General features: G+C 45.5%; 1 protein-coding gene across 12 annotated transcripts in view; it reads left to right on the top strand.

The window, feature by feature from the left end:
- LOC126998202 (G protein-activated inward rectifier potassium channel 2-like) overlaps positions 1–12,970 on the top strand; it is a 77,579-nt gene that overhangs the window by 60,446 nt on the left and 4,163 nt on the right. For all 12 annotated transcript variants that reach the window (XM_050859667.1, XM_050859661.1, XM_050859660.1 and 9 more), the window contains 4 exons: positions 5,015–5,151; positions 6,856–7,018; positions 8,896–9,295; positions 10,882–11,082. In XM_050859667.1, coding sequence (XP_050715624.1) covers positions 5,015–5,151; positions 6,856–7,018; positions 8,896–9,295; positions 10,882–11,082 — 901 coding nt within the window. The remainder of the gene's footprint in view (positions 1–5,014; positions 5,152–6,855; positions 7,019–8,895; positions 9,296–10,881; positions 11,083–12,970) is intronic.

Genomic DNA, 12,970 nt, shown 5'->3' with positions numbered 1-12,970 from the left:
CAGTTAGTTAGGTATGTGGAATAGGGAGGATAAGGGAAGGGAGAGATGAATTTAATGAAAAAGAAGGGAAGGGAAGGGACAAAAAGAGGAAAGAAAAGAAAGGAAAGAAAGAGCGAACAGAAGGGAAGAAAGAAGAACATTATAAAAAAAAAAGTAAAGGGACAAGAAAGGAACAGAAAAGAAAGGAAAAGAAAGAGAGAGCAGAAAGGAAGAGAAAGGAATACAATGAAAAAGAAGTGAAGGAAAGGGAAAAAATGAGAGAAAGGAAAGGAAGGGAAAGAACGGGAAGGGAAGGAAGCCTATTAGCTAGCTCGATCAGTGTGAAAAAGAACGAAAAATAACGGAAGAGAGAGAGAGAGAGAGAGAGAGAGAGAGTGTACGACGCAGAAGGAGGCACGACGCAGAAGAACCAAGACAAGGAACCAAGGAAAAGGACACGCAATAGCCCGGCCTGCACCTCCTCGGCCTGCACCTCCTCGGGCTGCACCTCCTCGGGCTGCACCTCCTCGGCCTGCGCCTCCTCAGCTAGCGTTCGTTCGTTTGTTCCCGTGTAATTAAGGAGAGTCGTTCTAGTCACACGCCAGCGTCTGCAGCGGCGGGGGAAGGAAGGCGAGGATTGGCGGGAGATAATTGTAAGACGCCCGTTCTGCAGTGTGTTGGTTTGGCCTCCTCCCCTTCTCCTCCTCCCTCTCCGCCCCCTAACTTCGTCCCCCTCCCTTCCTTCCCCTTCCCTCGAGCCCCCTTCCCCTCTTTTCCTCCCTTTCCCCCCGTCTCTCCCGCCCCCTTTCCTTCTTTCCAGCAAACCCCTTCCTCCTTCCCTTCTCCTCCTCCCTCTCCGCCCCCTAACTTGCGTCCCCCTCCCTTCCTTTCCTTCCCTCGCGCCCCCTTCCCCTCTTTCCCTCCCTTTCCCCCCCTCTCTCCCGCCCCCTTTCCTTCTTTCCAGCAAACCCCTTCCTCCTCCCTTTCTCTCTTTCCCTCGCGCCCCATTCCCCTCTTTCCCTCCCTTTCCCCCCTCTCTCCCGCCCCCTTTCCTTCTTTCAAGCCAACCCCGTCCTCCTCCCTTTCTCTCCTTTCCAAGCCCCTTCCATCTCCCCTCCTCCTCCCGTTCCCCTCTTTCCCTCTTCCTTCTCCTCCTTGTCTTTCCCCTCCTCCTCCCCGCCCCCTCTTCCTCTCCCCCTTTCCCCCTTTCCTCCTCCCTTTCTCTCCTTTCCAAGGCCCTTCCATCTCCCCTCCTCCTCCCGTTCTCCTCTTTCCCTCATCCCTCTCCTTCTTGTCTTTCCCCTCTCTTCCTCCCCTTCCCCTCTTTCTCTCCCTCTTTTTCCCTCCTTTCCTTGCTCGCTTTCCTTTTCCTTTCCCCTCTTTCCCTCCTCCTCCTCCTCCTCCTTCCCTCACGGCCCCAGCAAGAGGTCGTGATTGTAAAAAGAATGTAGATTAGAGACAAAGTTCCGAGCCCCGTGTTTTGCATTTCTTTTATTCTTTCCTTAATATTTTTCTTGGAGGGTATTTTGAGAAGGGTCAAGGACGCGACGACGGGTTGGTATCGATGACTGGGACGCAGAGGAGTTGGGATTAGAATAGACTTGAGCTTGGAAATTACTACGACGAACTTCACTTATTATTTTTTTTTCTTTTTTTTTACGGCAAAGGAAGCAACTCAAGGGCAGAAACTAATAACGTAAAACAAAATAAAAGCGAAGAGTATTATTATCACTATTTTCAAGCGCATTTAAAGGTTACACAAACATTAATATCAGTCACTAAGCAAACCGTATTTTCTTCGATATTCTTCACAACAATATAACAATTCACAAAGACAAAACAATGCCAACTTATCAACCGTCATACAGTAACATTCATACTAAGCAAACCGTATTTTCTTCGATATTCTTCACAACAATATAACAATTCACAAAGACAAAACAATGCCAACTTATCATCCGTCATACCGTTACGTTCATTTCAACACACGAACGCAAATGATGATCGCTAAATACACAACTATATCAATAATTACTATCTAAACCGCATCATTCCGTTCCCTTCAGTATCGTTCATAACACTAAAACAAAACGCAAAGAAATAATGATAACAACATGACAGTCTTCTCACAGCAAACCTTCATCAATATACACAAGAACGTAAGTCAGTAAGTCCCTAACCAACCCGTATTCCTTTCAGTACCATTAACAAAACCATAACAAACGCATCAAATAACATAACAACCTTCTAACATCAAACCTTCATTAATACACAAGAACGTAGATCAATAAGTCCCTAACCAACTCGTATTTCTTTCAGTACCATTAACAAAACCATAACAAACGCACCAAATAACATAACAACCTTCTCACATCAAACCTTCATTAATATACACAAGAACGTAAGTCAATAAGTCCCTAACCAACCCGTATTCCTTTCAGTACCATTAACAAAACCATAACAAACGAATCAAATAACATAACAACCTTCTAACATCAAACCTTCATTAATACACAAGAACGTAGATCAATAAGTCCCTAACCAACTCGTATCCCCTTCAGTGCCATTAACAAAAGCGAAAACAACTCGCAAATTAATAACAACATAACAGCCTTCCCATTGCAAACCTTCATTTAATATACAAGAACGTAAATCAATGTCACTAACCAACCCGTATCTCTTTCAGTGCCATTAACAAAACCACAAAAACGCACCAAAACAACAACATTACAACATTCACCTAAACACAAACACACAGTATATAACCACTACATAAACAACAGCAATTATCAGCCAAACAAATCGCCTAGAAACACCTACGCCCTTCCCGAGACAACATTCATTTCACCACAAGAATGCTCCCCGACGCACAGTACCCCCCTCGCCCCACACATCGCAGTGGTGGCTACCGTCTCTGGCTGCCAATGATCCACCCCAAGCTGGCGAGGGTTCAAGGGCCGTATTTTAAAACATTTCGTCCCCCAAGTTCACCTAATTGACAAGGCTTTCCTAAGAGTTTGGGGCATTTCCAGGAGTAGTTTTATGACCCTGGTGGTAGATTGACCCTTCTTCTGTACCGTGAACCTAAAGAAACACTCATTAGAACCCGATTGATGCCCTCTTTGACCTTTATAAGTAGTTGATGTGAGAAGCGAGTGTCTTAAAATACCAGCCCAAGCCCCGGACAGGGTGGGCAGCGTGTCACCCGTCAGGTTCAGCTGTTCCCCCATGCACCCACCCGCTGTTTTGCCCGGGAAAGTGCACCAGTGAAATAAATAGGACAGTTAGTGAGGGAAAGCTTTAAGAATTGAGTGAGTTAGGTTTTTCTATGCGAGTATATGGAAGATGCGGGGAACAGGAGAAGTAGACAACACTGAACTCTACATCTGCTGTTTGCCCGGGAAAGTGTACCACCGAAATAAATACATGAATAGAGTTAGTGAGGGAGAGCTTTGGAGAATTGATTGAGATGGTTCTGGTGTTCGTGGATATGGAAGAGGAAGAGAACAGGAACCAAGGAATAGAAAGAAGAACAGGATTAAGTAGAAAACGCTGAGCTAAACCTATTCATTCGCTGTTCTTTGTTCTTCCTTTGTGTTCTTTGTATCTGCGTAGCCTTAAACACATTCAAATCACTTACTGGGTTGAATAAGGAAAATAATATGAACGTAGGAACCCATTATAAAACCTAACAACCTAATAATTTGCATCTACAGTTTGCCCGGGAAAGTGTACCACCGAAATAAATACATGAATAGAGTTAGTGAGGGAGAGCTTTGGAGAATTGATTGAGATGGTTTTGGTGTTCGTGAATATGGAAGAGGAAGAGAACAGGAACCAAGGAATAGAAAGAAGAACAAGCAAAGAATAAGAAGAATAGGAAGAAGTAGATGACAGTAAGAGCAAAAGCATACCACCAAAATGAATAAAAAAAGAAAGTTTGTGAAGGAAAGCTTTGAAGAACTGATTGAGGTAGTTTTTATCTCAAATCCGGGAACACTAAGGAGGAAGGGATTAGGAAGAAAAATAAGTAGATGACAGAAAGAGCATTTTTTCCCTGACTCACTGAAATTACGAAGCTTGTCCGCATAGCCTTCGACACATTAAATCGTTTACTTTGTTGAAAAAGGAAGAGAATATGCGCATTGGATCTGTTTATAGTCTTAAAACCAATTTCCTTACATAACAAAGCCTAGTATTACCTATTTTTACCCTAACTCACCAAGAGACAGCCTTCGACACAAAAAAATTACTTACTGGGTTGAAAAAGGGAGAGAATAAGAACGTATGAGCTAATTATGAAACCGAATAGCCTACTACCTCACATAACCAAAGACTCGTATGACCTATTTTTAACCCATCTCTCATTCTTCCAAGTTTACGTCAATTTCCACCGCATCCATTTATAATCTGACCTATTTTTTCGAGGCTAGTTTCACCGAGTCACCCTTACAAGCATAACCACAGACCCCTTGACACCAAATTCAAGGTCCTGTTCCGTGATATTGAGCGCGTCCTGAGCACCCTGCAAACATGTTCTTATCTGGATGGAGTAAACACGATGGGGGGGAGGCTTTCTCTCTCTCTCTCTCTCTCTCTCTCTCTCTCTCTCTCTCTCTCTCTCTCTCTCTCTCTCTCTCTCACCCTCCTTCGCGTTCGCCTCGTCATCCTCCTCTTCAAACCCTCATTTAGACCCCTTCCACGTATTCCCAATGCTTGCCATGACTACAGTATACTCTTCGGGGGTTATAGTAAGCGCTTGTATAGTCTTATGGGCACTGACACGCGGGAATGTTGGTTATTTTGCATTTGATAAGGAAAATAACGTAATACAAGCTAACCCAGAGAACAAAGCGCTTAATTTCAGGTGATTTCCACGAACTCTCCTTTTGTACTTTGTTTTTCACCGTAATATTGAAGAAAAATGATTATGCGAGGAATGTATACATTATTTTTTTTCTTCTGTACACGCTAATCCACCACCATCCAGTCACCTATCTAATCCCTTCCTGTTTTCTCTCTCCCCGGTTCACAGTGGCGATGGACTCTCCTGGTGTTTGCCATGTCCTTCATCAGCTCCTGGCTCATGTTTGCCGTGGTGTGGTGGGTCATCGCCTACATGCACGGAGACATGCTGCCCCACCACCTGCCCGACCAGCAAGCGGCCTCAAAGTGAGTGGATTTGGGGTTGTTGGTGTTGATGTGTATGTGTGTGTGTGTATGTGTGTGTGTGTGTGTGTGTGTGTGAGGGGGGCGTTAGCGGAGGAGATGGGTGTGTTGTAGGGCGTTGCAGGATACGGATATAGACAAATACATAGATACAGAAAGGTAGGCATATAGACAGAAAGATAGACAGATAGTGTTAGTGTGCTTGGCGTTAGTGGGAATGTTGAATAATGCCACAGGAGATAGATAGAGATAAATAGATAAGTACGTAAGTAGATAAATAACCTGATAGATAGATAGACAAACAAACAGATTGATAAATATAGATAGATTGATAAATGCAACGAGTTCTGCAGAGTGGCGAATCTTCCTACTGTAAATATAAGGATAGAGACATATGTAGATAGATAGATAGATAGATATAGCTAAATAAAAGCCAAAGACCTCTCTAAACACACACAAATGAACTAACCGGCTAACACACAAAAGAACACACACCAACACACAATCCCTCACCACCAAACCAAGTCTTAAGGATCATAAACAACCGTGTATCTCTGGTAGTTGTGGTGATGCTGATAACACAACGAGAGGAAGACCAGGTAGACAACTAATAGACAGGTACGAGGTAGGTAGGAGAGGGCGACTGACACCATATATTATTGAGAGGGAGAAATGGAGGTGTCATGTCCCTTCTGAGAGAGAGGGAGAGGGGAGAGACAGGTGGGGAGAGAAGAAGGGTAGAGGGATGGAAGATTGAAGAATGGATGAGAGGGGGAGAAGAGTTGGAGAAGGAAGTGGACAGGAAACAGAAGGATGAGATATGTGGTGGGAGAGAGAAGAATGGTAAGAATGAAAGATGGAAGAAGGGAAGAGAAGGGAGAAGAAGGAGAAAGAAGGAGGAGAGAGGAAGGAAAGAAGGGGGATAGGAGAGCAGAAACGAAGAGGAAGCGAAACGAAGAGAAAAGGAGAAAAAGGAGGAGGAGGAGGAGGAGGAGAGAGAAAAAGGAGGGAAAAGAAGAAGGGGAGGGAGGGAAGCGGAGAATGAGTGATCGTTTTATCGATCTATCTATCTATCTATCTGTCGTTTTTCCTGTCTATCCTTCTTCCTTACGTTCTATCTATATACTCTCGCTTTCTTCCTTTTCTCCTTACGTTCTATCGATGTAATAGTCCTTTCCTCCCTGTCCATCCGTCTTCTCGTATAACCTTAGGTCCTGTCTAGGTGTGTTTCAGATGGACTTCTTGCGTCATCAACATCCTTAACTTCACCCTGTCTGTCCTTACTTTCCTTACGTTCTCCTCCTTCTTACGTTCAATCGATCTACCAATCCCTTCTTCCTGTGCGTCATTCCTTCCTTCCTTGCATTCTGTCTATCTAACAATCCTTTTCTTTCTTGTCTGACCTTCATTCCTACGCTCTTTCTATCTATCTGCGCCCTTCAGTTTCCATCCTTGTTTAACTCTAAGTCGTTTCACGGTGCGTTTCAGATGGACTCCCTGCGTCATCAACATCCTTAAGTTCACCCTATCTGTCCTCTCTTTCCTTACGTTCTATTCTACCAATCCTTTCTCCCCGTGCGTCATTTCTTTCCATCTATTTACCAATCCTTTTCTTCTTGCCTGACCTTCATTCCTACGCTCTTTCTATCTATATGTCTCTCTGTTTCCTTCTCAAATTATTCTAGGTCATTTCACGGTGCGTTTCAGATGGACTCCCTGCGTCATGAACATCTTCAGCTTCACGTCCTGCTTCCTGTTCAGCGTGGAGACCCAGCACACCATCGGCTACGGGTCCCGGCACACCACGGAGAAATGCCCCGAGGCGATCTTCGTGATGTGCATTCAGAGCATCACCGGCGTTATGATACAGGTGGGTGCGTCCTTTCAGCTTCAAGAGTAGCGTTGGTAGGGGTTTATATATTGTAAGTCTAAGGTTTTCGTCGCCGGGTTTAGCTTACTGGTGGTTGTTTTTCTTTTTGTTTGTTCTCGTTCTTGCTTTTTTTAATGATTCTTCTTTCTCCGTCTCTTCTTCTTGTTGTTATTGATGTTCTTTCTTCCTCCTCCTCCTCTTCCTCCTTACCAATTCCTTTCTCAAGCCTTCCTTTTTTCCTCGCTCCTTCCTCTTCCTTCTCCTCTAATACTTCATACAACTACTCCTCCTCCTCCTCCTCCTCCTCCTCCTCTAGCCTTCATTTTTTTCCTCTTGCCTCCCTTCCTTCCTTTCTTCCTTCCTTCCTTCCTCTTCCACTACCACTTCCACCTCCTCCTCTTCCTACTCTTCCAACACTTAATACAACTTCTCCACCTCCTCCACCTCCTCCACCCCCAAGTATTTTCTCCTCCCTTTCCTTCCACCCTCCCTCCCCTTCATCCCTTCCTTCCTTCCTCTTCCACTACCACTTCCATCTCCTCCTCTTCCTACTCTTCCAACACGATATAACTTCTCCACCTCCTCCTCCTCCACCTTCAAGTCTTTTCTCCTGCCTTTCCTTCCACCCTCCCTCCCCTCCATCCCTTCCTTCCTTCCTCTTCCACTACCACTTCCACCTCCTCCTCTTCCTACTCTTCCAACACTTAATACAACTTCTCCACCTCCTCCACCTCCAAGTCCTTTCTCCTCCCTTTCCTTCCTCCCTCCCTCCCCTCCATCGTATCCCTCTCGTGTTCTGTCCGTCTGGAGCTGCGTCGCGGTAGGCTAAGGCAATAAGGTATGCGTGAGTCACTACGCGCTGAGGTACATGTAACTACGCCTCGCTTGGTTCCAGAGAGTGACGCAGTAGCTAGGTCTTCCCTGTTGTTGTGGGCGTCTGTTGTTAGGCGTTCGCTGTGTGTATGTGCGCCGTAGATCTTTATATTGCGTTCTTTTTCTCACATATGTTGGTTTCTTGGCGTTAGTCGGTGAACCATATGTCTAGTTTTTGACGTTTCTCTTGTTGTTGTTTTTCTTTGCTACGTTTTATTTCTTTGTGTGTGTGTGTGTGTGTGTGTGTGTGTGTGTGTGTGTGTGTGTGTGTGTGTGTGTGTGTGTGTACAATTTCCTTTCATTTCCTTTCCCTTATCTTCCGTTGTTTTTAGTTCTCTTTTCCTCGTTTTTTTCTTTTTCCATTTGTTTCTTGTTCTTTTCTCCTCCATCTGTTTCTTTTTCTTTTTTTTCTTTATCTCTCTCTTTTCTTTATCTCCTCTTCCAGGCCTTCTTGGTTGGTATCCTGTTCGCCAAACTATCACGGCCCAAGAGGATGACACAGACGCTCATGTTCTTTATATTCCCCCGCAACGCAAGGCTTATCTGTTTAACCTCTATCGTTACTCTTTTTCTTTTATCTCTCTTTTCTCAGGCGTTCAGGGTTGGTATCGTCTTCGCCAACAAGCTATCACGGCCGAAGAAGAAGATGCAGGCGTTTATTTTATTTATATTCTCTCGTAATGTTTATCTGTTTTGGCTCTAACCTAACTATTCTTTTTTCCCTCTCCTTTTCCAGGCGTTCATGGTCGGCATCGTCTTCGCCAAGCTCTCGCGGCCGAAGAAAAGGACGCAAACGCTCATGTTCTCGCACGATGTTCCTCTGTTTTACTGCTAACCTAACCCTGCTCTCTCTTCTCTCTCCTCTTCCAGGCGTTCATGGTCGGCATCGTCTTCGCTAAGCTCTCGCGGCCGAAGAAAAGGACGCAGACACTCATGTTCTCGCACGACGTTCCTCTGTTTTACCGCTAACCTAACCCTACTCTCTCTTCTCTCTCCTCTTCCAGGCGTTCATGGTCGGCATCGTCTTCGCTAAGCTCTCGCGGCCGAAGAAGCGAACGCAGACGCTCATGTTCTCCCGCAACGCCTGCCTGTGTCTTCGGGACGGGGAGATGTGCATGCTCTTCAGGGTAGGCGACATGAGGAAGTCACACATCATCGAGGCTCACGTGCGCGCGCAGCTCATCCGGAAGAGGGTGACGCGCGAGGGTGAGGTGCTGCCCTTCTTCCAGTACGAGTTGGATGTGGGCTACGATATCGGGGAGGATCGGATCTTCTTCATCTGGCCCATGACGATCATACACAAGATCAACGAGAATTCCCCGCTCTACGACCTCTCGGCTCACGACCTCTTGCGGGAGAAGTTTGAGATCGTGGTTATCCTGGAGGGCGTCATCGAGTCCACAGGTAAGAGTTAAGGATAGGGAAGGTTAAGCTGCGCGTGGCCTTAGTGAGATCTCCGTTGCACTGGCTCTTGAGATACCGATAACTTAAAGACCACCGCCCACTTTATACAGAAAAGGGAAACCGATATTGAGTCCTCAGGTTCAAGATAGGTAAGATTAAGCTGCGCGTGGCCTCGGAACTCATCTTCGTCACATTGTTCCTTGTGATAGTGTTAAGTTAAAGGACACCATTCCGACCGCCTATTTCAACAAAGGGAAACCGAAATCGAGTCCACAGGTAAGAGAGGGTTAAAGGCAGGTAAGGTTAAGTTGCGCGTGGCCTTAAAGCTCATCTCCGTAGCACTGGCCCTTGTGACAGCGTTAAGTTTAGACCACCGTCACCCTATAAAGAAAACGTAAACAGCTATCGATCCGAAACACCCGAAAAAAGGTTAAACGTCGACTTGTTATTACGTAAGCCGGCGCAATCAACACCTGAGCGGCCCGATAATTAAGGTCAGTTTGCACACCTGTCACGCGGTAATTCCAGGTGTGTTGGCCCTAATAGAGTGCGGCGGTGGGGGTGAAGTCCTTTGTGCCTCACCTTACGATCCTGAGTTAGTGTGATCGCTAATGGAAGAAGGTATTATGGTTTACGATGGCAATGTTTTCTTTGTATTTTATCATTAGGTTTAATTTAGGGTTCTTTGGTCTCTATTTAGGAAGTTGTCGGCGCTTGAGTACTTTCTTAATCGCTAAAGGTTGATCGTATTTCGGTTGACTAACTAACTAACGGGGAGCATACCACAGGAGACGCGTCGCTGCACTCACTCGCAGACTCCACTCCCGACGGTATACTCCCAAGGAAAATCCCACGGAGCTGCACTCCTCCTCCTCCTCCTCCTCTTTCATTACGTGTTGCTATCTAAGAACAGTACGATATTGCTCTCTCTCTCTCTCTCTCTCTCTCTCTCTCTCTCTCTCTCTCTCTCTCTCAAATGTTCAATAACGACGTAATTGGTGCGATTGTGATAAGGTCGGTCATATTTTGGATAATGGTAGCGATATACGTCTCTCTCTCTCTCTCTCTCTCTCTCTCTCTCTCTCTCATTAGTAACGATTTATGGGCGTGTTGATGGATCGGCGGTCAAGGGAGTGAGCAGGGACGGCGCTAAGTGGAGTTAAATTACCCCTGATTATGATACGCCTTCCACCTTTTTGTTTTCATTATATTTATTTATTTATTTATTTTCTTTTTTTTGCCCTTGAGCTGCTTCATTTACGATTCTTACACCCCCTTCCCCTTTCTCCCCCTCCCCCACCTCCTCCTTCCTCAGTCACGTATGTAGGTATATTTATTTTCCTTTAGTTGTATTTTTCTTCGTTAATTTTTTCTACTGGATCCATTTTCTTTCTCTTTTTTGCTGTGTTCATCTATATTCCTTTGCGTATATACTTAACATACGTGCAATCTTCAATACCATTCTTTTTGTTTCTCTCTTTCAACCTTACTTTTGTTCTCTCTCCCTCTCCTCTTTTCTCTTAGCGTACATCCAACATTCTAAACCAATCACTAATCCACCTTTACTTCCTCTCTCTTTCCTCCAGGCATGACCACGCAGGCTCGCTCTTCGTACCTACCCAACGAGATTCTCTGGGGATACAGGTTCGAACCCCTCGTGACCTTCAACAAAGACCTGGGCGAGTACGCGGTGGACTACTCGCTCTTCAACAACACGTACCAGGTCAACACGCCTCTATACTCGGCGCGGGAGCTCGACCGCCTCAACAGCCAGGAGTCGACGCCGGGTGAGTGATGGTTTGTTGTTGTTGTGATCGGAGGGTGCGCGCGCAGGTCTTTGTTTTGGTTCTGGGTGGAAGGTGCGCGCGCAAGTGTCTGTTACGGTTGAGCACTTGTTTATCTTCTGTTTCCACGAGTGTCAGTGTGTGAGTACCTTATTTTTGTACAGGAAAGGAGGTAGATCAAGAGTGAATTTAAAGGTTATGTTAAGGAAAGTCATCTGGTGCTACTGCAAATTCGTGGTTGATTGTATAGTCGAGAGAGGGTCAAAATTGGATGGATGGAGTCGGAGGTGTCTTGAAAGCGTCTATGTCGTAGGCAATGCACCTTTTCTCTTCCTTAACGCTCAGTGATATTAAATTTTCCACTTGGGTTTCATTTTTATTCTCTGTATGTGTTTTTCCATCGCTTCACTTTCCCTTCATCGTCCTTTTCCTTTCTCAATACTTCTTTCTTTTCCAAGTTTTCTCCTTTTTTCTCACTTTTTCCCTCTCTTTATGTCTTTCCTCTTCAATCTTTCTCCTTCCTCTCACTTTTCCTCACTTGAATTTCTCCTCGCCTCTTGTTTCCCTCTCTTGATACGTCTTTCCTCTTTTCTCTCCTCGTGTCTCTCCTTTATTCTCTTTTCCTCACTTCATTTTCTCCTCATCCATATTTCCCCCTTCCTTGATGCTCTCTCCTCTCAGTCTTTCATATAATCATCTCTTCCTCTTCCTCCGCTTTCCTCTCCTCTCCCTCTCGCTCTTCGGCTCCCAGTTTTAATAGTTACCATGCCTTCCTCTCCCTCCTATGCCTTTTCCTCGCCTCTCATCCCTCTTTACCGCCTCTTTGCTTTAACTATTCAACGGCGGCCGTGGAGTCAATCGAAGGTCCAGAAATAGGCGCGGTCGATGCCCCTGATGTGTCTTCGTGTACGTCCAAGTTTCATCCGTGTTCTCTCTCTCTCTCTGGTTATGTTTTGTGGGTCTATTTCTGTTTTCCGTTTGTCTGTGGGTCTGTTCCTGTTCCTGTCTGTCTGATTAGTTCTCCTTTTTTACTTTTGTCTTTTTTCTGAGTCTGTTTCTGTCTCATCTGTGTTTCTTTCTCCTTTTTGCTCTCCGTTTGTGTGTTTCCCTGATGCTGTTTTCCTGGGTCTATTTCTGTTGTTCTGTTGCTTTCCTTCCGTCTGTTGGATTTCCTGTTAGGTTCTTCTTCCTCTTCCTTCTTTCTCTGTCCTTTTTCTTTCTGCGGCGCCAACTCGGTTCTCCCTCTTCCTTTTTCTCCCTTTCCTTGTTTCTTTTTGTTTCTTTCTCGGGTATTCCTTGGGCCATTCCTCCTCTTCTTTCTTTCCCGTTTTCTCCGCGGCGCTAACTCCGTCCAGGCGGGCTGATCCATCCGCTAGTCGCCGCTTTAAGCCTGATCTCTATTATTCAGCCTGTGTAGCCGCCCTAGGGAAACAGGCTAACTGACATTCTCTCTCTCTCTCTCTCTCTCTCTCTCTCTCTCTCTCTCTCTCTCTCTCTCTCTCTCTCGACCTCTGACCTTAAAATGCAGAATCTAGGTTGACATTCGGTACTTTGAGAGAGAGAGAGAGAGAGAGAGAGAGAGAGAGAGAGAGAGAGAGAGAGAGAGAGAGAGAGAGAGAGAGAGAGAGAGAGAGAGGTGCGGTCTTCCTCTTTTAATTGATTTTCTATTTGTGTTTTCTTTCCTATGATATATTCTTTTTCACTCCTCTCATAATTCCTCCCTTCTTCCCTCCTCTTCCCTCCCTGTCCCTTCCTTCTTCACCTTTCTCCTATTCCCCCCTTCCTTCGTCATCTCCCGTCCCTCCCTCTTCGCCCTTCACCTATCCCTTCGTTCTGTCCCTTGGTTCTCATGGCGGGGCAGAACGGCCAAGACCACACGATCACTAAGCCG

The sequence above is a fragment of the Eriocheir sinensis genome, chromosome 13 (assembly GCF_024679095.1).
Source record: "Eriocheir sinensis breed Jianghai 21 chromosome 13, ASM2467909v1, whole genome shotgun sequence".
NCBI classification, from domain to species: Eukaryota; Metazoa; Arthropoda; class Malacostraca; order Decapoda; family Varunidae; genus Eriocheir; species Eriocheir sinensis.
The sequence above is the reverse complement of the archived record's forward strand: the minus strand, read 5'-3'. Positions and strand labels throughout refer to the sequence as shown.